The sequence below is a fragment of the Natator depressus genome, chromosome 3 (assembly GCF_965152275.1).
Source record: "Natator depressus isolate rNatDep1 chromosome 3, rNatDep2.hap1, whole genome shotgun sequence".
Lineage (NCBI taxonomy): Eukaryota > Metazoa > Chordata > Testudines > Cheloniidae > Natator > Natator depressus.
The window spans coordinates 173,498,441-173,526,255 of NC_134236.1; the positions used below are offsets into that span (position 1 = coordinate 173,498,441).

Below are 27,815 nucleotides of genomic sequence, written 5' to 3' on the forward strand. Positions count from 1 at the left end.
AGGTGGGAGAGGTAAAACTCAAAAAAATTAAAATGCAGTAAGAAAACCCTACTGAGGAGCGATAGGCAGTTAGCAAAGAACTGGACTTGGAGGAATGTGTTCTGTGCCTGTAAACAGAAGGCACAGCTGATATAAACTGGGAGCCAACAGGCAGACAAGTCTACGTTTTACCATCTTTGAGCTCCAGGATAGGAAAACTCTTTTAGAAGGAAAATATCCTTTGAAGAAACTCTGGGAGAAAGACAGAAAAATCATGACAGCACACAAGTCTGTTAGTTGTTTTCGGAGAAGTGTTCCAAGAAATTCCCAGCTTGTCACAAGCAGTTAAGAGAAATTATTAATAACACAGTTCAACCAGAAGAGCCACAAATGAGCTAGATGGAAGTATCAAGATGGCATGATGTGTTCTTGAGTACAGTTCCCGGACTGAGTATGACATAGGGCTGGGGCATATGATCAGATGAATTGGATGTTTGAGTAAAAAGTGGAGGGGGAGTCTTGAGAGGCATAACCCAGACACAATAAAGATGCAGTGGTCAAAAGCATAAGAGAAGGAAAAAGTGGAGATTGCCAGCAATCATCCCAGACATGCTTCAAGAGGGACTGCAAGGAATAGTGACACACAATGACTCTCTCCATGCCCCACTCTCTTTCCAACCAGCCATCTCCTGCCAAAATGGCAGATCTCACACAGAGGTATTCCATAAACAGTGCAAGAAAAATGATGCAACATTTGCTCAAAGCTGCCTCCTCCAATTACATCTTGCCTATATCAACTGGTTTTCTGCTGTCCTCATGCCTGCCATGCCTACAAAAGGAATTCTGAATATTGGTTCTGAATATTTTTGAAAGTTATACTCAATTTTCAAAACTAGTCAGAAGAGCTTTTCAAAAATGCAACTCTAATTTTCATTTAAAATTGTGACCTACCCTCCTTTTTTTATGGCTCTACATATATAGATAACAGCTAAATATTTTCTATCTGAGAATAGCTAAACCGGGATTTCAGCAATTAAAATGAAACCAGTCTCTTTATTGTTTTCAATTACCAACAATGGTGGTTTTATTTAGCGTATAACTAGAGGAACCATAATTGAATGTGTCTTTTTTCTTTATTTATGTTATATATAGTGGTATCATTACAGGGCATAAAGCCATGTATTCTGGGCTTTTTTTGTTTCATGTCATTATTCAAAGGGGGAAAGCATATACTCACTTTAAAGGAACAATGTCAGATTGTTTCACAAACGTTTATATTTTGTAAACATATTTTTAAAAGGGGAAGGAGAAATTTTACAAAGCCCAATAAAATAGATTTTTTAATTTTTAAAAACAGTTTTGTTTTGAGGTAAATATTCCTCTCCTGCAGCATATACAACCCAACCACTGCAGCCCAGTGGCCCTGCTCCTACAAGTGAATTTAAACAAAAGACTTCAATTTTTAGATCCGACCATCTGGCTCCTTTTACAAGCACTGAACTCTCTTCTATAAAATAAAATAAAGCAGGAAGGGAAGATAGATTTGCCAGCAGATTTTCATTCCAGGTTCTAAAAATAGTGAGGGAATTATTGGAGACCTACAACTAACTTTATGACAGGTTTCAGAGTGGTAACTGTGTTAGTCTGTATCAGCAAAAAAAACCCCTAACTTTATGTAAATTAATGATAAACCAGAAACTAAATCTGGTATATCACGGGGCACAGGTATAGCTGACGATGATAGCTGTATAGGGACTCCCTTCCGTTTCTCCTGTCCTAAAATTGCTGACCATACAGGAAATTTAAGAGAAAAGAACACTCTGGAAAAGACATAAGAGAACTCACAATAAAAAGGGGTGCCAAGATACGTTGAGAGCCATGGACAGTTGCAGGCTAACAGAAGTGAACACACACAGTAAGGCATTGTCAGATGAATTCTCATGAAAAAAAGGCAACAAAGCAGCTAAATTACTAGTATGACAAATTTAAAAGCAAGCACAAAACACAACTGATTACCCTAAATTAAAGGAACAGCAGGTGAGTTAATTTACGATTCCAAATTGATCGTGGGCTGTTTCCTAGAATTTGACCTCCAGTTACAGAATATGAAGCTTATCACAGCTGGGTTCAGAATTAAGAAGCACATAGAAAAGATTTAATTGCTCCATTTAAAAGTGAACTATAAGAAATGTTTGGAACAAGAAAAAGATTTAGAGAACATACAAGGAAACAAGCAAAGCTACTGTCCATAATGTCTTAAACTATAAAGCACTTTAAAATACCCATCCCCAAATATGACAGGTCTGCATTAACACTCCTATACAAATAGAATTGGCCTGCTACTCTGTACCCTATCAATATACCCTTCAGTCAAAAGAAATTAGAGGATATCATATGTTATGATTAAAATTTACAAGAGATGTCAGCTCTCAAGGTTCAGGACATAAAGCAACTCCTACTATCATCTGATTAAGAAATTTCCCCTGTAGGCGAATTACTAGATAATTGTCCGTTATGGGAATTTCACACTTTCCTCAGAAGCAACTGGTACTGTTCATTGCCAGAGACAGGACACGGAAGCATACGGATCTGATCCAATATGGCAACTCATATCTCCCTATGCAAATGATTTCTCAAACATAGATGTCAAAATCTGACGAAGGTCATTGCTAAAAGGATGGGAATAAACCTCACGTGTAAATGTCAGCAGATTACTAAGTATTTCCCACTCAAAGTTGATGAAATAATTTAAAATCATTTTGTCTTTAGTGTGAAAAAGGTGTCTGTTTGCATCAGATGGACTTCGTACTGGAAATCCTGCAAAAATGTAATTTGGGAAAAAATTATAAAGTGGGTAGATATTACCATTTTACAAGAAACAGCACAATTGTGAGTGAAAATGTGAAAGGAAATGCATTACCATTGAAAAGAATGCATTGAGGGTGTCCTTTGCTATTTCATTTTTTGCCACAGCTATCTTGAACTGATAGCTCATTCCTTCAGAGACAATCACTATATCAAAGACAAGAAAGCATGTGAAACTCATTGAGCATGTAGTACTGATACCTGCATGTCCCAAGAAGTTTCTCCAATAACATAGATAAAAAGTGCTATCTTTGTCAAAGTTGCATATTTTAAAAAGGGACATGATCAGCTTGAAAGCCGTATCTGCATAAAAGTTTTTTTTTTAATCTACTATAGTTACAGAACTACTATATTACTAAGATTACTATTACCAAACATTAGAGGAACAAATGTTTCTCTAATTTTTAAGTTTCTTTACTTTGTGCATCTAATAGCACTTTTGTGTACAGTCAGTTCTACTGTTTCCCAGTAACGTTAGGTAGACAGTTTTTCTTGTGCTAAAAAGACCCTTTTAAATGTTTACAGAACAGCAAAAACACAAACAAAAAAACTTATTAACAATTTTGAAGGGAATTTTCATAAAGAATATCAGGATATACTATTTAAAAGGATGCTGTATAAGAAACCAAAACTTTGTAAGTAAGTTAATTTGAAGCTAATAATGTCTCTTTACAGTCCAATGTCCTAATAGTTAAAAAAAGAAAATCAAAAACAAAAAGAGGATCAAGAACATTTCTAAAAACAGAATGGAAATAGAGATGTTAACAAACCCTTAGACATCATTATTTCTGCCTGGGAGGTTTTCGCTCTCTGTTTTTTGGCTCAGAGAATTTTTTGGAATAATACTGTTTCACAAATTTATAAATTTAATTCAAGTATCTGTATCTCGTATTCTTTAACTACACTTTTTCATTATTTTCAGTTTTGCTTTTCAATTATGGAGTAGATTAAATATTTATTTATAGGTTATTTATGCATTTCTACATATGGGGCCAAATTCTGACATTTCTTAATTGGTAATGTAAGTTATATAAGTCAGCGTGTAAGAGGAAGTGGGTGTAGCATACATGCCAAGAGGACAACAAGGTGAGGTTGTGGCAAGAGTGACAACCAAAAGGATCATGGAAAATGTGTCAGATAAGTAAGAAGGATTAACAGACAGGATATGGGAGTGGGAGACTGTGACCTGCCAGAGAGTTGGTGTATGACCTTGGGCAAGTCACTTAACCTCTCTGCACATAAATGTTCACATCTGTAAAATGGAAATAATCATATTTTCCCACTTCTTAAAAGCATTCTGAGATTCAAAGATAAAAAATTCTATATTAGTGGCATTGCTGTCATATATAATCTTGCACCCTTCTTGTAAATTGCTGTTTCTTACAACTCTGTCCTTCTGCTCTTCTTGCATGGATATTAAATCAACTTACACCAATTTACCGAAATGTGATTTATATCAACATTTAAATCATCTATGAATTTGGCTTTCTATATTTATCATCTTAGACAACTGATTTGTAAAGTGTTTTCATACATTGCTTAATAAGTGCTTCTCTACTCACCATGAACTATGACTACATCGCATTATGCAAAAGGAGAACTTACTTGTAGAAGCAGTCCATGCACAGAATTCTGTCGTATACATGGATTAGTGCACTCTGGAAGCCCAGCGAGCAGAGACTGTACTGTATGTGGTATCTGGTTTATCATAACAAATGGAACAAGGGCTCGGCCTGCCATCTCACGTGAACGATACACAGGAGAGTGGCCACATCTAGAAAATGGAGAAACACGTTTGTCATGCATTGCTATTACTTAACAAGTAACAGTTACACATTTATTCCAAATATGATTATTTTAAAGTATTCCAAAATAAAAATGCAAACTAAATGACTAAACACAGTGAAAAGTAACCAAAACATGTTCCTTACAAAACATACTTTTATAGTATTTCCTCTAGCTACTGATAGGGTGTAATTCCAGCCACCTATATCTAAATACATCCACACAAGATTCTATTCTTCAAAAATGTCCTTGTCTTCTTTAAGACAAAAATATAATGGGACCATAGACCGGATGTTCAGTAGCAGCAATGTATGTTGGCCATTGACGTTACTAATGACAAACAGTAAAAACGAATTTGAATGTGATCATTTATTAATTTTACTAAAATTTATGATTCTCAATATGCTTAATACACAATTTATATGAACAAGATAAACAGATATATGGCAAACTTTCAATAAAACATATGTTCCTAAAACAAATGCATAAAAAGGCCTGGCTCAGTACACAGCAGACACACTTAGGCCTGGTCTACACTGAAAAGTTTAGGTCGACATAAGCCGCGTAGGTCAATTTAATAATGTATGTGTCTACACTACCAAGTCCCTTCCACTGACTTAAGTAGCCTGTAAAGTCGACTTCTGTACTCTACCTCAGTGGGAGGCATAGCGCTTGATTCGACATCCATGGGTTGATATGAAGATAGCGTAGACACTGCGTTGTGTAATTTGAATGAATTGGCCTCAAGGAGGTGTCCCACAGTGCTTCGCTGTGACCGCTCTGGAGAGCACTTTCAACCCCACTGCAAGTTAGCCAGGTACACATAAAACAACCATTCCCCTGTTCAAGCCCCGGGAACTTTTGAATTTTCATTTCCTGTTTAATCAGTGTGGAGAGCTTGCCAGCACAGCTCATCATGGCTAAGGCTATGATTATGTCACAGAGGTCACGGAATCCGTGACTTCCATTGACCTCTGATATTTTCTCCCCAGGGGGTGGAGCTCCCAGCCCTCATCTTGGTGGGGGGACCCTGTAGCTACCCAGTTGCGGCAGGGGGCTGGCGGACCCTGCAGCTGCCCAGCCAAGATGGGGAGACACCCCACAGCTGTCCAACCACGGGGGGGCGGTGTGGGGACACTCTGCAGCAACCCAGCCCTCAAGCACCATCCAGGTAGCTAGGGGAAAAGGGGCTTTTCTCAACTTCCAACCTGTGATCCCAAGGCTGTCTTCACAAAAGCAGCAGCACAAGACCTCTTGCCCATGCCTCATGACCTTACTCACCATGGCTGGAGCAGGAAACCGACCCTTTCAATGGCCAGCGGTTTTGATTATGTTGTGACTTGCAGTGAAGTGTATTGAGGGGTGTTTTTTTTTTTAAATAAAAAATAATTAGCCTTGCACCAGAAACAATGCATGCACTGTCAATACTACCCTTATGCTTTGCATTCCTTGCAGCTAAAACCTTGTCCATTGGCACATCCTCCACACCAGGACAGAGATGTTCCCAGATTAGAAGGTGGAAAAAGAAGAGTCGGGAAGACATGTTCAGTGAGTTAATGTGCTCCTCCGAGTGTGACAAGATGGAGCTCAGAGCATGGAGGTTTACACTGAGACCCTGGACATGGACAGGGAGGACAGGAGAGCATGCAGGGAATAAGAGCATGCCACGCAGGAAGAGATGCTGCAGATTATGAAGGAGCAATCAGACACGTTGAGGCATCTGGTTGAGGTTCAAGAAAGGCAGCTGGATGCATTGTTCTGTGCGGTGGCTCCTGTATCGGCTGTGTAAATACTGCAGGATAAGGCGCGAGGTGTTTGTAATGATCACAACAGTGTACAGCTGAGCAGGGTCCATGCTTATCATGCTATGGTGTCCATGTGGGTAACCCAGGCTTACAAAAAAAAGGGGGGTGCAAAAGAGGCTTGGTTTGTTTGGCATTGATTTCAGGGAGGCAGGGAGGGAGGTAAGTGCATCATGGGAGGCTAACGTCATGTTCCCATAACCACCCTTGCCAATGTTTTGGTCCCATAAGGCATCGCAAGCCCAACCCAAAACTCCACTCTGCTAGGTGTACTGTGGGATAGCTACCCACTGTGCAGTGCTCCGTGTGTCGATTTAAGCCCTGATAGTGAGGATGCATTCTGCAGACACGAGTGTAGTGTGAACATGCAAGATCGTCTTGCTTAAATTGGAGGCTCGATGTCAATTTACATTACATCGACTTAACATTGCAGTGTAGACATTGCCTTAGTTAACAGCATAATGTATCTGACAAGGTTTCCATTTTAGATCACATTATACCTTGAAGATACAAGCGTGCACTGGGGGAAGTGCAGAGCAGCTATACTGCCATAGGAGCTGCAACTCTCTCTTCTGGAGCTCAGTTACAACTTCTGGATGGTGCAGCATGCTCCCCTCTCCACATCCCCATCTCTTCCACATTTCCTTTAGGAGACTTGCTTGACAGAGGTGCTAAGAGAGGATAGTCCTTGTGCTCCAGGAAAATGCAAGGAGTGTGACAATAGATGTCCTATACACATGTGAAAAGGACGGTGGATCAGTCCTAGTCATAGTCTAACCCTTTCTGCATATTGTATTTTTGGCCACATGTGGTAAAACCTTTAATCCTGCATTGGCAAGTGTAGGGAAATATTTGGTTTAGTGCTAATAAGAACTTCTGTTTTTTAAATGAGAATGCTTCAGTTCTACTAGAGAATAACCTCAGCACAGCGGAAAGTGATTTGTCTACAACTGTTCCTATATTCGTGCTATACTATGTTTTATGTTAGCAGAGGGAATCTTGTATATAAATGTTTCTTTTCAGCTACAAATAACTTTGACATGGTTACAGATGTTTAGTTTCTAATTAGCAGTAACCGTATACTAAAGAATGCCCCTCATTCTGTTCATGACCTTTTCACAAATGATGATTTCCCAAAGGAATCTGGCCTCTATTCAGGAGAAAGAATGGAAAATGGGGAAAGAACCAGAGTCTGCTGCAGCCAGATACCCTGTGCAAAGGTATTTTCCAAAACCATATGATTCAAAGGGTTTGGGGTTCTCTCCCTCCCCAAATGTAATGCAATTAAATAAAATGGAATGGAATTCTATATTTTTTTTCCTAGTAACATAATCAAGTTTAGATTTCCAGGCAATTTTTAAGTAACCTCATTTTAAACTGTGTCCTATGCTTCTGTTTAAAACAATTTGCATTAAGCAATCTTACAAAAAATTGTACAATTTTTCCCTATGACAATTATTGCCAGATTGTTTATTTGTTAAGGTAACACAAGAAGTAACTACAGTATATGTTATTATTGACAAAAAAAATTCATGTTAAGGATAACATTTCCCAAGTGCCTAAATTCAGGTGCCTAAACTCAGGAGCCTGAATTCCATTTTCAAAAATGACTTAGGCACTTCAGAGCTTAAGTCCCACTGAAAGTCAATAGAGGTGCTTTGGAAAATTATACCCTTTATCCAATACTGCAAACAATTAGGCACATAAGTAACCCTATTGAGAGTAGCCCTATTGGATTAGGCGCTTACACAGCTCATCTCTCCTATTTTCTCTGAAATGTCAGATGCAGAAGACCTATACAACCATTTTTCACTAGTTGAAAATAAAAATAGATAATTATTAATAGGTAAGTATTTTCTGTCATTTTCTCAATAACATTTCACTACCTGCTGAACAAAATATAAAACTTTACACATACAAGAATTATATATTTATAAATACTTATTCTAGCTGGATATATTTATAAATTTACTATTAACACAAGCAGATATTAGAACATTATGGTCCCAATCCTCCTCTCCCTGTGAGGTACAGTGAGAGCTGGCAAAATCATTACTTCCCAACCCAGTCCTACACACAAAAAACCCCACTTACTTAAATGAGCATTATTAATGGAACGGAGAGAATGGTGACAAAAAGCTATTTAAAATGGACATCTATAATATATTTTTATCAGATATTTGCTGAATAAAAGCTGGGGCTTCTGCTACGAAAATCTGCTTATACACTGTTTATTCTACACATTTTCAAAACTTATAAAACTATTTTTAGACAACCAATATAATACATTAATTATTTTAAAAGGTCACAATCTTGGCTTCAATATGCAACCTGAGATGCCAGTGGGTTCCACATGGGCCGGAGGAAAATGGATCCTCACTACCCTCTAACCCACTGAGTGGAAGCTGCTCCACAGTTGCTAAGGCTGTAGTAGCTCCATGCCATGCCCCTGTTGTGAAGGGCATTGATTGGAGGATCTGTGAAACAGCAGATCCTCTGCCCCTGCCATCTCATCTCCTAAACACTGCTGCTGGGGGTTTCACTTTCCAGAGCTGGGCTACAAAGTATGCTGTAGATGTAGGTCAACACTCCCTAGATAGTTTCCAAAATTCTTCCGCAGTGGTTGTGGGGAACCTCTGCAGTTGAGGGGAGAGCAGAAATGCAAACTTTGGTTCCAGTAAAATATATGCAGTAATGCCTGAATACTTTGACAGTGAGTAACTCCTAAGTGTACCAACATGTCATTTTTTAGGGCCAGATTCTGCCACACAAACTCACATGGAGTAGTACCTTACTCCATAGGTAGCCCCATTTATTTCAGTGGAGCTACTCAATGAATGAAATTATTTCCTCCTTGAAGCAAATGGCAAAACTTCCATTCACTTCAATAGGCCAGGATTTTATCCAGCATATGCGCGCCCCAGTACACTCATACAAATGCCATCGGACTCCCAAGAGCAAATACTATTATTCAGAAAGGAAGAAAATTAACAAAATCCAGCGATCCTACCTTATTAACAACAAGCTGATAGTAAAGTCAATCTCATATTTTGTGACAACCAACCATTCATCTACTATTATTGAGGCAAAATATGAACTACAACTGCTAACTAATCATTTGTAAACAGGTTTTTGCTACAAAGCAGGTTCTGGAAAAAGGAGATATTTACTTAATATAACCCAGAAGTTCTATATCGTCATTTGTTTGCCTACACAGATTTATTTTTTTCAATATAGCTCTTAGCTCAGTACTTATTTTTCCCCTTATGCTGTCTACAAAAGAAAATCAGTATGAAAACAAAGATTTTAAATGTACATTATTGTACATAAAGGGTTAAATTGTAACATTACAATCTGCCCTGAGTCCTGGGCAGTACACACCACAAAGTCTCAGATAAAACCAATAGTAAAAGGTTCTTTAGTCATATAAGTAAAAAGAAAACAAGGAAAGAAGTGTGACCACTAAAACAAATATTTTGCTTCAGTTTTTAGTAAGTGTAATGAGGAGTTTAGGGGTAGTGGCAGGGTGGCTAATGGAAATGAGGATATGGAAGTAGAAAGTACCACATTCGAGGTGGAAGTCAAACTCACACAGTTTAATGAGCGCAAATAGGAGGACCTAGATAATCTCCATCCAAGAATATTAAAGGAACTGGCACATGAAATTCCAAGCCCAATAGCAAGGATTTTCAATGAATCCATAAACTCGGGGCCATACCATATGACTGGAGAACTGCTAATACAGTAGCTATTTTTAAGAAAAGGGGAAAAAAAGTGATCCTGGAAACTAAAGGCCCATTAGTTTAAATTAGAAGATCTTGGAACAAATTTGAAAGGGGAAGTCGTTAAGGACATAGAGGTAAACTGTAATTCGGATAAAATACAACAAAAGGTAGATCATGCCAGACCAACCTGATCTCTTTGAGAATATAACTGATTTTTTAAACAAAGGAAATGGTAGATCTAATCTACCCGAATTTCAGTAAGACATTTGATAAAGTTCCACATGGGAAATTATTAGTTAAATTGGAGAAGATGGGGATTAATACGAGAATCAAAAGATGGGCAAGGAACTGATTAAATGGGAGGATACTTAGGGAGCTTGGTTTGTTTAGCCTAACCAAACGAAGGTTATAGGGAGATAAGATTGCTCTCTATAAATACCTCAGAGTGATAAACACCAGGAAAGGAGAGGAGTTATTTAAGTTAAGCGCCAATGTTGGCACAAGAACAAATAGATATAAACTGGCCATCAACAAGTTTAGGCTTGAAATTAGACAAAGGTTTCGAATCATTATAGGGGAGAAGTGCTGGAACAGCTGTCCAAGGGGAGCAGTTGGGGCAAAACACCTAACTGCTTTCAAGACTGAGCTTGATAAGTTCATGGAGGGGATGGTATGGCAAGGTTGCCTATAATGGAATGAGGCCCATTTTCAACTGCGAGTAACAAATATTTCCAACAGCCAGAGATGGGACTCTAGATGGGGAGGGCTCTGAGTCACTACGGAGAATTCTTTCCCAGGTGTCTAGCAGGTGGGACTTGCTGACTTGCTCAGGGGTCTAACTGCTCACCATATTTAGGGTCAGGAAGGAATTTGCCCCCACATCAGATTGGCAGAGACCCTGGGAGTTTTTTGCTTTCCTCTGAAGCATGAGTCACTTGCTGGTTTAAATGAGAATAAATGGTAGCTTCTTTGTCACTTGAAGTCTTTAAATCATGATTTGAGGAGCTAAGTAACTCATGCAGAGGTCACGGGTCTATTACAGGAGTGGGTGGGTGAGGTTTTGAGGCCTGCAATGTGCAGGAGGTCAGGCATAGTGGTCTGGAATGGAAATCTGCTACTAGATCTGGCACTCAGTGTTTCCCCTAAACCTGTTGATGTGATCTACTGTACAACAGAGCCTTGCTAACATGCGCTGATGACTTGAAGACCCACTTGGGGAAGGCTCAATTTTTGGACTTAAATAATCAAAACTTTAAAAATGAAGGATACTGCATAATAAAAAGCACTTTGTTTATCTTGACACATGTAAACTATGATAACATCTAACAGTATATTAGTAAATATATGGTAATATACATATTTGCAAAAGTACTGAAATCTTAATAATATGAAGCCTCCTGAGAGCACTATATTAAATTCTTACTTAGAAACAGAATAAGGTCACAGAGTTCTGTTACAATTATTTGCTTTTCAAAGAAGCAAAATCAGTACTAAGAAGGTTCATCTGTATAGTAAATAACTTCTCTTATATTTGTTCTCTTTCCTAAGAGCTACTTTTTCTGGCATAAGAATGCATAGAAAAATATTTATTTTTTCAAAATATACTATTGGTAATATGCCAAAAGCTCTCTCTCTCTCTCTCTCTCATTTTTAAACACCATAATATATCACAACAGGGTGACAACTAGTAACCTGTCGATGAACTTGACTGCCTGAAGGCACCTGATCTATACAACTCAGGTGTTTTGAAGGTACTTGGCTTCATGCCTTAACCACACGAGAGGTTTACAAATGAACTTCATAATGTATACCCTCATAGTTTATTCCTTAACCAATAGGGCTACTTTAGACTTAGGGAATGTGACATTTTGACTGCTATTGTCTCTCACTCAGCCATCACTTGTTATCAGTAACTTAACTCAAAAGAGTTTTATTATCGGAAAATGGGAGGAGTGACCTCAAACACAAGAGTCAGGCAAATGTAAACAAATCATAAAATTCCAGCTTTGAGAGGCAAGTCTTGCTTCCTTGTTATATCAGTCATAAAGGAGACCCTCAATATCTGACTCTAGAGCACCTGTCTATACAAATACTTCTTCCTCCTGGCAATTTATAATGAACATGGGAAATGATCTGACCAGTCAAATCAGGAACATTCTCTAAAGATAAAAATGACAGTGGCAATTATTTTAACTCTATTTGCATCTGTAGTGAAACCTAGTACTTTAAGGTTAAAAATAAATAAAGAACATATACAAAAAGTTCATTAGCAATGAATTGCTAGTTCATTAGCAATGAAGTTGGATTCAACAAATGGGATTTCATTTTAATCTCAGTTTGATCTTTCTGCTCAATTCATCTGGGGGATTTTCTTCCTGACATTGTATAAACAAAGACAAATATACAAGTAGCAGCTGGAAAATCTTTTTGGCTTGTTACCATGAGCTTTATTAGTCAAATAAGCTTCCTCACTGGTTGTGCTCTAAGTATTTAACCTTTGTATTGGAAGGTAAGCTTAAAAACTGTGGCACTCCGACTATTTAAAAAAAAAATCCATGGTACAGATACTGAAGGTTTCCCTGAAACCCTGGCAACACAATGGAGGTAAACCAGAAAATTGTAGACACCAGTGAAGAAAGTGCTACAAACTTTTCTCACTGGCGGATAGATATTTTCCTGTCTGTCCCTGTCCTTCACTCATTTCCACAGAGGCAGCACTAAACCTGAGAATGTTCAAGGGACAAATGAAAGATAGTGTGTGAGATTTTCAAAAGTGCCTACATGACTAAGGAGGACAACTCAATAGGACATGCGCTCCTAAATTACTTAGGTGGTTCGGAAAAAACATCTACCGGTTCAAAGTGATTCAACAGAGCTAAAAATGAACTCAAACTTTTTGAAGAACACTTCCAATATCAACAGTAGATGGTTGTAGAATTATAAAACAAAGTAATGGTTAGAACAGGAAACTATACAGGGGTCGATGAGAGGCATTCTACTGAAGGCTAAATGCCTTTTTTTCATTTTGAATACTTTCTTCTCCACACAGAGTATACTGTAAAACATGCAACAACATTGTTGTACAGACAAACAATGGACAACTAATACGGTTTCCCCTGAACAATTAGAATTTGACACTGTGGTTTCGTGCTTTTTAGTAGGTTATCTGTGGACATAAGTCTCTAGGTTATGCTAGTTTAGAGTCCCTGTGAATATACCAATTACTAGGTTGTGAGGATGGTGGGCAGCTGTTTCTTAAGTATTACTTGGACAGCTGCACATTAGGAGCCTTTGTGGAAGGAAATGCTGACAATCTGTGTTGGTAGGTGGCTTGAGTGTTCTGTTGTCCTTCATCAGCCAGGAAGGACACAATCTACCTCACAGGTAGTAACTCAAATGTTTTTCAGCATATTACAGACCGCTACTTGTGCAAATTGACCAATCTCCATAAAGGAGCAGTCTAGGCTGTTTATTTTGTGATTGCTTACCTCATCCTGGGTCCCATATAGACCATTCTGTATACATGTGATCTTCTCTGAGAAGAAAGCTGACTACTCTTCAGAATGGTTTGTGTGCTGGATTCGGGGTTAGACTGCAAGCAGTCATTCTGACAAAATGAACAACAAATCAAAAATAGTTTAGGTGCTGCGACTTTGCAGTCCTTTGGCTGATAAAGGGGGGGGAGGGGAGGGAATCTATTTGCTTCTTCCAAGGATGTGGCTCAGGACTGAGGGAATTCATCATGTTGTAAACTAGCTGTGTCACTAGTTGTGTGGTATTCAGAGATTTCAATGTATTCAGCAGAATACAAACTTTTTTGAGATTTTAGAAATTAATCTTGGCCCTTCTAACTTCTGAAAAGGCCGTGACAATGTAAAACAATGCACTGTTGTGTTGTAAAACCTAAAATCAGTAAAACCAGTCCTCAGTAAAATTTGGGCCATGTTAAGGAACCATTTTTCAAGAGTCGTTTATGAAAACAGTGCATTGCCAACTGACACCAACCATTCTGAACAGGACACAATTACTGAATTGTGGTATTTTTAAGATTTGAAATTCTATTCTGTTCTTTATCGTTTCTCAGACTGTGCTTATCACTGCAGTTTGAGTGTCTTCCAGTAATACATTAAGTGAAGGGACCAAAACCTATCAAAGGCTGCTTGGTTCTTCAATCTTCTTCATGGGCCAGAAGTGTGAGCAGTGGAGTGTTTTGGAAGGAGTATGGGTATTTTCTTTTGATTTGAAAAACAGTTAATCTGTGTCTTGAGGATCTGATATTCTTTATGGACACATGTTACAAAGAGTCACAGGGAAATTGTGAAATCATGTCTCAGTCCAACTATAAAACTGCTAACAAACATGCTGGTATATCCACCCTCATTTTATTACACCTCAAAATGCTAGTCAACTGGAAAAGTTTGCAAAATCCTCAAATGATACACTGCTCCATTTCTACCTATGGAGAATCTCAATTCTGTATCCATCTATTGAAAGTAAATTTTAGTCCTAGACACAGTTATCAAAATAAGTACTTCATGCGAAAACCAGTACTGTTCATCTACATACATAAAGAACTACTGAATGTAACACATTTACCTCAAACAGTTCATGATCAAGAACAAAAAGTCAATAAATCTGAACAGACTCCAGCAAGTTTAATTATGGATTCAACATATTTCCACTGCACTGGCCAACCTTAGAAAATATTCAGATCCTGAACAAACCAGCTAAAACTGGCAAGATTTAATCCATAAATTTTATCAGCAGCTTGGGCTACATATGAAAAGGTTTTATACTCCCCAGCACACTTCAAAGCATTCAGTTAATTACTCTAATGGTAAAAATGACAGGACATTAGTCGAGAAAAAAAGTAAAAGTACTTCAAATATATTTTTATAAAAGAATTTAAGGTGTTCCCTATTTGCATGGTTTCCTTCACTTCTATTTATAACTGTTCCTTTTCTGCAGTTCTCACTTTCACCAATTCTCAGATTACTAAATTAGCCACAAAACAAACATTTGTAAAACACTTTTCTCACTATTTGCACATTAGCTATGTCACAGAAATATAAAGGAACAGAGTTAACTTGAAAAATCATGTTTCCACATGAAAATTTTGTACCAGTCATCGTTACAATCCCAAAAACTGCAGACCAAGAAAAATTAGCAGGAAAAATCCCCTCTATTTTTAGTTTGTTTCCGGTGTCTGACAGTACTTTATGTATACTCAATGTCACTGTTTGGTTAGTAGAAAGTTAGTTGTGCTTCCTGTCTCATGAACTAGAATAGTGGTATCACGTTCTCATATACTGGTCTGGAGTAACCTTAAGCGTACTACTTTCACCAAACCATGAAAAAGGGTGTTTGGAACCAAATAAACAACAAACATGCACTTGAGCAGATCAAGGAGGGACACCACTGTGTTGATCTCAAATTCAACCCAAGTCCCTTCTTTACCCCAGCGGGAGCAGGAAAAAGCCCTCTAATAAATGTTTTTATAAAACAGGCTTTTTAAAAACACAGAACAAAATTCTGTACATGCTATTTAAAGCATACTCTATCAGAATCGATTTATTTTGATTAGAAAAGGTTTTAAAACATTTTAAAAAAATCATTAAAAAGTGAATAGTATCCTTTTAATGTTGATGCTAGATTTGTCATTAAGTCATATCAAATACAGCATGACCAGAGAAAAAAGGGAACTCTGAAAGCTAATACAAATAATAAAATAATAATAATAATAGAAGTAATGTTATATCCTGACCCTATACAGACATGTAGGGGTCCACCCCAAATCATGCCTATCCGCATGCAGCTCAGGAAACAATGGAGGTTGCATCTGAAATGTTCCTAGGAGAAAGTTGAGGAGGAGTGGGAACAAAGGAGTTTAGATGGAGCCTGGTGACACATGGGAAGGTTGAATGCTGCAGCCCATAAATGGGAGTCTTATATTATTTCCTTTTCCCCCTCCCCTACCCTTGGCAACAACAGAGCCCTGTGTACATCATCCATTACTATAAGTGGTGAGCAAACAACACTATTTAAACCTAAACGAGGAACAACAGGTCACACACAAGTTTCACTTGTTTGTGAATAAAGTAAAATTACACCTACAATGAAGAGCTGTAACTACCAAATAAGAATAACACATTTAATAACCGCTTTAGCCACTATGCACATATGCAATCCTTTCATAACAATGCCTAATGCAATAATAGGAACTACCATGTATTTCCTGCTTACCACTTGCTAGTAATCTGGAGAAATAAAATAATTGTAAAATGGTGTACCTTACGTTAAGAATAAATCATCATTTTCATATATATAGAACAAAAATATATACTTAGTCTCCCACTCTCACTCAGCAGTATACAAATTACCCGGCCAAAATGATGCCACAGCAGACAAGTATTTCCATCATTTTTTTATGCTCACCATACACTTCTGTCTTGGGCCCACCCTTTCACTCCTAGAGTACTCTTTGTTCTTTAGATTAACTGATGAACAGTTCCCTTATAAAATATCAAACCCAGCACTTCTACTGCTAACCAATACAACAGTAGAGCATAGCCAACTTTGCCAATTAGAACAAACATTGAACTTTAGTCTTTGGGTCAACCACTTGCCAGCCTTACCCAAAGTTAACCAAAGAGTTCACTTGGTTTTTAAATAATTGTTCAGGAACCCAAAGTTATTTTTATATACTGTTCAATTTGCAGTGGATTAAGTTCTTATTAGAAAAAAATTAGTCGTGTTAAAATTCAGCTACTAGCCCAACTACACTGCACTGTCTGTTCTGAGTGAAAGAGCGCCTGCAAAAATGACATTCACAAAAATGAAGTAAAAGCGTCTAGTTATCTTTCCTTTTCAAATCGGATCAAATGATTTTGCTCCAGACTCTATTCATACATCTTCAATATAATTCATTTTTAAGTTGCTAAACTGCCCCTTGTAAGACATAATATTTGAATCAAATTTTGAAGGTAGCAATGCTACAGCTATGTTATGCAGTTAGGTGTAAAAAGAATAGTAAGTTGACTATACAAATATTTTTGTGGTGCATCCCCACTATTAGATATTCCTCTGATTTCCATATTAAAGAAAATCAATGAAAGAATATTTTTCCTTAAGGGGATATTATCAAACCTTTGAGGTCTTCAACTTGGCCTACTCTGCATTTGTCATTTGACCCAATATGAAAGCAATGACCCCTGGAATCTAAATAATTATTTGCATTTTTTCCTTACAAATGCATAGGTTTATAGAAATTAAGAGAAATGGTATATTACCATTTTACCATTTCTCTTAATATTACGTACAACCTGGGCAGTAGCTAAATGCTATACCCACACAGCCAACACTATTCACAATAGCATTATCTCAGGATGTAATCCTACTGGGAAAGAGGGGATTCTTTGCCCAAAGAAGGCACTATATTGTTTCCTTCTCCCTTCGAATGTCTGGGAACTGATTCTTCTCTGTCCCTGGTACAACCTGAATCTCCACCACAATTTCCCCAGTGTAAGTTTACAAGCTGCTCTCCATTTTCCTCTACTAGCTTTAGAGAATACTTTTAGCATTTCAAAACAAGTGAAAGATAATATATGTGATTCTATTTACACCGTGTTACATCTTTCCCATGCCGATGTTGGCACACAGGGCGAAAACCAGCCTCTTCCATTTCTCTGTCATTTGCTGCCGCTTCCATTTGTCCTTGGTGTTGAAATAGTCTATTCTGCCCTTCTTGCTAAGCATTCTTCTTACAGTTTTTGTTGACGTGGCAGTCCGTGTTTTGGCATCTAGAGTACATGCCCCACAGATGTCCAGCGCTTCCTTCTGCTTTTGGTAGACATGAGCTGCTGGTTGGTAACTTCTTAGATTCTTCACGGGCGACAGAAGCTTTCCAATGCCCAGAATCTTTAATCGGCATTTATTTTTGTGGTACACCCACACGATTAAGGATTCCTCTTAGATTCCTCATTGATATTAGAGAAAAGCAATGAGAAAATATCTTTCCTTAAGAGGATAAATACCTAGAAGGCATCTAGTTTTCTGTCCAACATTTTAGTAAATCTACAGCTCTTAACAGTGGAAATAAAATGCCGCCTTCTTTCATGCCAGTGTCCACAATGAACCACTCTGCTATCTGGTTGTTTACCCTTACAGAGCACTTCACATCTCTGTATGTGGCCTTGATGTTGAAGGCTTTCACTGGGATTCTGTAGGACTGAAGAATATTCCACAATGTATACCTATGAAGGCTGTCAAATGACTTTTGAAAGTCAGTGATTCTATACAGAATCTAATCCTCATTGGGGAAGCAAGTTGCTGGTTTCTTGAGGCATAAGATATACAGAGTCTGATCCAAAGTTTCACAGTCAATGGGGATCTCTCCATTGACTTCAACTGGATTTGGATCAGGCCCATAAACATCTGGGTATAGTGTTGAGGAGAGAGGGGACTAAAGCTTAAAAGAGAACCAAAGAGCCCTTCCACTTCCTCTCTGGAACCTGGCTGAAGCAAACTATACACAATTTTGAATTATGACTGTGGGAGCCCTTGGTATTTGTGTATGGCTATTAAAAGAGTAGAGCAATGAGATTCATTTTCAGTTTACTATGTGCATGTATTTCAATCCTTCAGTGGTGTCCTTTACCTGCCCAACAGTGGCTACAACCTGCTTGGCACACAATATCTTTGATTTTATATTAGAGAGACTTTTCCTGCATTTCTTGTATCCACAAATAATATGCTAGGGTCACAAAATAATTTTTGCTGTGATCAAATGTATTATGCAACTATAGATTTCGCAAATAATTCTTTTCTCTCCTGTCTTCTCAGAGACTCAATTTTTACTTAATTTATGAATAAAAACATATCTTCATAAATGATCATAGCTATGAAATCATCCTAGAGTAAACAGCAATATTAATTGTACTTTAAAGGGCTCCATATGGAATTTTATATCACCCAAGAACTAATGTATCCAAAGGGAGACAAATCAAGTCTCAAATTTTTAATCTTCAGTTGCTCATTGCTGGGATTCATATGCATTATAATTGGTCTGAGCGCATTTGTACTTTAATCTGAAATAAGTTGATTGAAAATGCAGTATTTACTTTCCATTTTTGTCAATTTTTTTTCTTGACAAAGAATAAAGAAAAGCAGGGACTCAATGACTCAACAGTAGTAACAATTTACATACTTTACAACAATACATCAATTTAGTCAAATAAAAAAGGGGCCCCAACATCAAAGCCAAAGGTAGAAACAGATTAGGTGGAATATAAATGTTTTTCCGCAGTTCTTAGGCACGAATATATCCTTGAATTTATGTTAAAAGATTTTTAAAGGACTGGGTTTGGGTTTTTTAACAGTTGCATAAGTTTCTAGTCTCTGTATCTGTAGTAAATAGTTTACTCTTCCAATACAGCACAGCTTGGAAAAGCACAGATGAATAAGATAAAAAAACATTAGGCAATACTCTTCTCATAAGCACTTAAAATCAGTTATACTGTAGTATACATTAGTAGCACAGAAAGCTTGTAGGCGAACTACACAGGCTTTTTCTATTTGTGAAATAGGTCAACAAGTTATACTAAAAGCCCAAGTCTCTCCCACCTGCACCCCTCACACTTAAGGGACCCTAGGAAGAAAGTAAATAAAGTTTCATATTCCATAGAAGTATTTTCTCTTCAAATTCAGATTTATTACATCATCTGCTGGGATTCTCTATTTCAGTTCAATCTTTTTTTTTTGCTTTTGCTGTCAAGAAATCCCCAGCAATGTCTCAATGACAACCATAACTTCAAGTAGATTTATTTAGCAAGTTGTTGAAGTCACATGGGGTTAACTGTAGATTCCTTTTCTTAGTATTTGGCTGATACCCTGCCAGAGAAACAAAAATTCTGCCAACTTGAGATTGTGTAAAAGGAAACATGGAGAAAATAAAAGAACACTTGTTATTCAAAACTGCATTTTAATTTTGATAACCTGTAAAAACAAACTACTATTATGTTTCACAAATGCAGAATCATGGGAAGAACTATACAACACTTATTACTGTAACAATTAGTTAGCAAAACCCACAACAAAACACAATTTTCTGCAGTAATGTCTGTAACCTTTTATTTATTTTTAAAATAACTATATAGGTTAAACAATAACTTAAATCTCATTCCTTTGAAAAGAGTTTACGTGCTTGAACTGATTGCAGCTGAGGACATGCCAAGATTAATTTTCTTACTTTAACGTACCATTACAACCATGGCAAAGTAGGTCAGCAGCCAGAGGTGTTAGATTCTTCCAAAACTTTTCCCCATTCCATATATGTGGCCCACCCTCTACAATAGTTCAAGAGTGCCTACTGAACAGCTCCATTGATACAGATTTTTCTCAGAAGCTCAGATTTTTTTTTTTTGCTTTTTATAATAATGAAACTTTTAAAATATCACTATTGATTTTAGTCTTGTGATTAATGAATTATTTTGTTACAATATGTGTTAACTACTTATGCTAAACAATCTGTTCCACCTCGTATTTAGCTGTGCCACCCTGAGTACTTTTCCCACACCTGAAGAAGAGACCTCTGTAGCTCCAGTTGTCAAACAGAAATTGATCCACTAAAAGATATTACCCTCACCCACCTTGTCTCTCTTTTATTTTGTTATAGTCATTTGCATGGCATGCTTTTATTCCCTTCTATTTTTCTGCCCTTTCCTGTGTATACTGTTGTGAAGGAAGATTATGTGACTAAATGTCTCTGGTCCAGCAAAGCACTTAATCAAATGTCAACTTTAAGCACAGGAGTAGACTACTAATTTCACTGGACTACTCCTGTGCTTAAAGTTAAGCTTGTCCTTGAGTGCTTTGCTGGACTGTGACTTAATTGTGTAAATTAAATACAGCAAGTTACAACATCTAAGAGGAAAACCTATATTCAAGATTAAAGCAAATATTTCCAGAAGATTTTAATTTATCCTATCATTTCCAATAAGCCTTTCTCCTATTGCACTGACATTTAGTATATATTTCTCTTAGAAGTCAGAAAATCATGCCCACTTTAGATGAGCAGTGCAAGCATCTCTCCCATATACAAATCAACAGAAAGTAAACATTTCACTGTCTGCTCAACCACTGCCGCTATGCAAATCAATTTAAAAGCACAGTTCAGTTTTTATGTTTGTTGTATGGAGAGTTGTTCAAATTTCTTCTATAAGTCTATTTCTAAAAGAAATAAGCCTGGATGTCAGTGATAACATTAATAAAGGAAAAGCTGCTCGTGACAAATATGAGAAATATATACTAACAGTTAGTGCAGTAAAAGAAAGGCTTGGTGGGGGCGAAGAATAAATTGAAATCTTCTGGAAATATATTCACCCTCATTACCAACTCTTTGCAAACAGGACTGCTCAGAGAAACACGATACCCAGAAATGGGCATGCCAATGGCTGCCACTAGCTTCCAAAAATTGTGTTTTCAGATACATTTGAGAGTTATGTGTAGATCTGATCACTTCTTCAAACACTTGCTACTATACTCAAAAGATAACACTTAAGAGTAGCATATTTTTTACTAGCTTTGTTTTGATAGTCTATTTGTCACTTTGTTCCATCTCAAATGAACTACTCATCCTTGGCCCATCAAAGGAAATATTTATACTATTGTCCAAGAAGGTTTTGCACCAAACAAAAATACATACAAACGTGCTCTCACAATAAGGATTTAGCATAGAAAAACATAATACAAATGTAAAAAATCCACATTTTACAACTGGATATACATGATTTTTATATTATGTATCTACATCTATATATTTTCTCTGTACTTACATCAGGTTATAGGTTTTGGAAGCCCAAACTGCACTCAAGATGATAGTTGCTGTTGTAGTAAAATAACAAATGGGCCCTGCGAGCTTCCTTAGCAAGAACTGAATATTTCTAATATTTTGCAATATTCTGATTCCAAATAAAAAAATAATTCCAGCCAATTACAACTTAAACCAATCATGTGGACCAGATAATATAAGAAAAACAAAAATGGAGGATGTATACATTTTAACACAGAGATTCAGGGACAGACTTTAAATTAACAATAGTAACTCACAACAGTTGTATTAATGTAAGACTGGCTTTAACAAGTCTATTTCCCTTCATATCACGCTGAACATTTATCCCAACAGAAATTTCTGTTGGTTGTTGATAAAATTCCCCTATCTCATAGCATTGGCAGTTGCAATCAGGCAGGTTTTTGGCATCAAGTTTCCTGTTGGTACTACAACATGATAAAAAACAGCAAAAAGAAAAAGGCTGTAAGATAGGGACAGCCACATGGTTACACAGCTCTGTAGCAATCTACATTGGCCACTTCTCAAAAGGGTACTAGGGTTTGGAGGTGAGAAAGTCAGTTAAATGCTGTACCAGTCAGATACAGGACAAAATAGTTAAGTCAACATAAGCAACTGCACATAAGAAAAAAAATCAGAGAATCTACTTTTTTTAAAAAACGAACAAATAAAATAAATAAATAAATAAGGAATATTATTTATTGTAATAAGCAATTACAATAGCTGAGACACCAAAAATGTTTGCAGAAATATTTTTCCTAACTACAGTTACTAACAAAGTTTTCAATAAAATTACAGAATCTCAAAAAACGTACTGTAGATATCTCAGGACAGGACAAGATCTGCAGTAGTTTACTTTTCTCTTTGTGAGATTATGTAGCTTCTCCCTTCTATGGTAGCTATTGAGTTCAAAAGCAAACTGTGAGTACTTAGCATATCTGAAAATCAGGCCACTTCTATTTCGGTACCTAAAGACAAATTTAGGAGTCTAACTTTAGGCACCTAAATTTGAAAATGTTGACTGTACTTTATAGCCTTACAAACACTTTTCATTTTGAGTTTGTTGCTCTGTTACTCATTCTGGGCCCAGACCTGGTCCCTATGGAGTGAATGAGAGTTTTGCCACTAACTTCAATAGGAGCAATATCAGGCACTTATTGACAAACAATTTACCATAAGTTACTGATGTTATTGCATGTGAGTGATAATGCTACCTAAGCAATACAAGCTGGCTATGGAGGTTAAGTTTCTCTAAATACAAAATAAAAAAAATGAACCACTTGTTAATGAAGATTCATAATAATTTCCTTTTAAAAATAATGAAGAGTGTTTATGAAAATAACAAAAATTAGTATTTAGAGAGACCTGATGGTTCCTTTCGATAAATAAGAGCCATGGCACAGGCTGGTCTGAATTAAAAAGTCCATGTACGTTATGGATACTCAAAACTTCTGAAAACTGGGCCACGGTCCCTCCTCCAACAAGCTTACAATTCAAGTGCCCAATCCTGCAAACCCTTACTCACCAAGCTTAGATGTAACAAAATAAGTGGTTTACAACAACGGTTTACAGGGATGGTAACACAATGGTTACAATGAGATTATCTGCTTTGTCAGGGCATCTTGGAGGCTCCATGGTTTTTAAAAGTAATTTAATTTATTGTTCAGAAGTGATAGCTGTTAATCATTATTGTGATGATATCTTTCCCCTTACATGTATGGAATTGGGGTGAACAGAGCAATGAAGACAGGAGAGAAGATACAGGGAATTTGGGAAGGTGAATGGTGGGGCTGAGGATAGTTGAAGAAAAATGCCTGGAGAAGGATAGAGAAATACAGGTGATATAGTGTGACAAAGTAGATATTTTGGAATGGCAACTGTGAGTTAGTGAAGTGAAAACCAGCTAGTGAGACAAATCCGTTCACTGCAAGTCAGCACAATTAATACAGTTAGAACATCACTCAGTACAAGATAGCTGGTCCATGGCTGGGCTCCTAGGCGCTATGATGATAATTACAGCATACATATTTAATATACCTATAATATTTTAAAAACTGTGTTTGGGGAACAAATTGATTACATCTCTTTATGGTGAAGTTATTCAACATCAGAAAAAATATTTGACTGATCAGAAAGCCCATTAAGAGGAAATTCATTCTATATACAAACCATCAACAAGGCACAACTGAAGGTGATTCTAAGGTAAGCTTTGACTTGTCCTAGCCATAAACAATTACATTACAGTATTAACTATAATACATTACTATTCATGCTCGTATTTCTACAAGAACTAGAACAAATACGTATTTCAATACACAAGATAATATTTCAGTAATACCGTCATGTTGCTTAAAATAGTTTATCAAATATTGGCTCAGACACACACGACAGGCTAATTAATCTCTGAATAGCTTTTGATAGGACTCTTAGGAGTGAAACTCCTTTTAGACTGTTAACTGGAAAGAACCATCTCTCTTGTATCAAGCTTGTAGTTCACTCCTAAATTATTAATGTTCAATATACCTACAAAATACTCTGTGCTAGTCTAATTTAGTTTCAAAACAGCTAGCTATTTCTTGCTTACGGTCATTATTTGGATAAGTACAGTTCAGAACGTAGTTAACTTCTGGAATATTAAATTATGTAAGTATACTACAGCTGTAGCTCAAACCACATAGCGTACATCTATATTACAGGGTTTTGTCTGAGTTTTTTAAAAACCTGAGTTAACTGAGGCCGCAAACCTGCAATAAATGTTTGTGGAGCATCCAAGCTAATAGCGTGCAAGCCTGACAGTTAATCTGTGTCAACTGGAAATTAGTTATCTCAAGTTGAAAAGAGCAACCTTTAGCAGACATACCCTTAATGTGAAAAAGCCCATCTCTCACACACACTTCATAAAACGCAATTAATCAAGCTATAGTGGAAGGGCTCCACCCCCATCCTCCAGGCAGGCTGCAAACCTGCAAAGTAGGCTCTGTGCCGTCACTAATCCTGAAGACCCTTAGCACCCTCTTAGTAAAGGTTTGGATTCACATATGTACAGATCTTGGAGCTATTTTCCCAGGCCCACCTACAAGTACCTCTCTATTTAGGTTCTTATGCCCTACCTAGCACTTTTCGGACTCAGCCTTCCTCCTCCCGCTCTGGCTTGCAGCTTCCCACCCTGGTTCCCAGTCCCTGTCTCCTTGCCCCACCAGTCCAATAACTGTCAGTCCCTGTTTTTCTCTCTCTCTCCTACGCCCCTCCACCGCCACATGACTCCAGTCTCACTTGCATCTCCCTCCCACACACCCCTGGCTCTTTGTTGCAAACCACTACTTCTCCCCATCCCAGAGTAGCATTCCTCTCCTCTGTACTTGAGTCAGGCACCCTCTACACTCTCTCCAAGCTTACTATACTTTATGTTCAAAATCAAAATGTAGTAGAGCAATACTTGGACAAAGGTAAAGCAGAAACAAGGAATAGCTGTTCTCTGAATTAAACCACACTTTCAAAAATAAAATGGCACATGTGATTTTCTTTTATGGGGTTTTCCAACCCTTCAAGCTGTTAGAATATGCACTTTGATAGAAAGATCCAATCACCAGATTTCACATGATGTAATAATGCCAACATTTTAAAAATATTAAATTCTTAGCAAGATTTCTGTATTATTAATTAAACTTTCTCCACAGAATGCATTTACTTTAATGATTTTTATTACTCATGACTCTGCTTTGAAATCTGCTCTTAAGAGTAGAGGGCTAGATTCTCACCACCACTCCAAAGTCAATGGAGAAACACTGATTTATACCCATGGAGAATTCAGCCAAGAATATTCGGCACTAAGCACTTCATGAATAACGTTCCATTGAGGAGGGCATGGATACAAGCATCATTCAAATTTGGATCACTTTAACAGCTAAGAATTTTTTTTTGAAGTGTTTTCATTTTATAGTTAAAATGTCACCTCCAGATTACCTCCCTCGTTAATCAAAAACATTCTGTACATTCCATCATGCTAAAAAGTAATCAGTATGTTAGACATATCTAGCTCTAAAACAACTTCTTTCAAAAATCTTAAAAAGTGAGATGATAAGTTGTGAATCAATGTGTTCTCTTCCAAATAAAACATCTGGAGAAAAAAAAACAAGTACTTTTAATAGAACTGTAGATAGGCAATCAAATGTCCTAGGTTAGCAGGGAGTGGAAAGTATATGTATTAAAGGGAGACCGAGATTTGTCCTTGCAGCATTTAATCCTATTCCTATTGCGCAATTCATTTCAGCACGGTCAGAGCGACCTTAACTCTACTCCCACTAGATGGAAAATTCCACTTTAGCTAACTGAAACTGTTCAAAAGCCTAATTAGAAATCTTCCAAGCAAGTACAGTATTGCTAAGGGAGCTGCCTGTTTGCTTGCAAACACACCAAGTACTCAGTTCATTCTCTCAGATCAATAAATGAATGCCACTTTATTGCGTGTAGGGATAAAGGTCAGCTACGTTATACTGTTCATTCATTCCCACTTTCTCTTGTTGCATATATAGTATCTATACTCTAGAAAATATGATGAGAGAGCTCTACAGGACTTGAAATCATATAAAACTATACGATGTGTAAAATATTGCAATTATATTTTATAATTATATTGGATTGCAAAGTAATTATATACACACACATTTATATATATAGATGAATATATCTACACTGGAGATTCAAAGGATGACTAACGTATGCTGGTTTAGTATACTGTTGATTAACATCCTTTGAGACTATACTTTCTCTTTGATCCTCACTTAGAATTACTTCACAACAATCTGCACTGGCACCTGCAATCTTAATAGGAATCAGAAATGTTCAGGAAAGAGGTACTTTTACTTTGGCTCATTTGCCCTTGTGCAAGGGGAAAATGTAAAGGAAGAAATTAAAGTATCCTTCCCATGGTGATTCACCTCTGTAAATCACAGATAATGCACACAGAGGTTGAAAGGAACTCATTAGCCACAGAAGTGTTTATGTACATTTAAAAAAAAAACAAATTATATAATGATACGCAATCAAGAATTTCAGGTTGAACACAAAGTGATTGTTAAAAAAGGCTGCAGTGTTTTCAGTATAGCTCCAGACGGCTGTAAAAAGTCAGCACTTTGCTAAGTATCAGACAGGAAATTTACCTCTCAAAGTCTGACCAAACTTGCTTTCTGAAAGATGTAACAAGTTTTCTCTAGTCTTAGACCAATTTCTTAAAAGTGTAATTAATTTATTGCCCATGTTCAACAGAAAGAAAATCTTAAAAACAAATCTCTTTGCCCTCTTCACTACTGGTATTACAGACATCCTTGCAGTCAATAGGAGTTAAGGAAGGCAAGTCCCTGGTGATACAGATCTCTTAATGTCTTGAGTTTTCTCTTCAAATATATTTTATTTGTTCCATAACATCCCTGTGAAAAGTCATAATGCTGACAGGTCCAAAAAAATGTTCACAGCAGTTGTTAAGGAGGACAGCAATGCTGAAGCTTTATGTTGCTTACATGTGTTTCTTGCTAAGAGTAACCAATCAGAATGCAGACTGAACATGAAAAACAGAATAAGTAAGCTGAAAAAATAGCATAAATGAATGTTTGACAGGCTCTGTTTTCTACTCTAGACAATATATAAAACTCCAGTGAAGTAGCATATGGTATGAAGTAGGGTGACCAGACAGCAACTGTGAAAAGAAAAGGACGGGGGTGGGGGGATAATAGGCACCTATATAAGAAAAAGGTCCTAAAAAACTGGACTGTCCCTTTAAAAACAGGACATCTGGTCACCCTAGTATGAAGGCAGAAT

General features: G+C 37.1%; 1 protein-coding gene across 1 annotated transcript in view; it reads right to left on the reverse strand.

The window, feature by feature from the left end:
• Nucleotides 1–27,815, reverse strand: part of THADA (THADA armadillo repeat containing) — a 307,383-nt gene that overhangs the window by 156,180 nt on the left and 123,388 nt on the right. Inside the window, exon 29 of the mRNA XM_074949353.1 lies at nucleotides 4,450–4,618. Coding sequence (XP_074805454.1) covers nucleotides 4,450–4,618 — 169 coding nt within the window. The remainder of the gene's footprint in view (nucleotides 1–4,449; nucleotides 4,619–27,815) is intronic.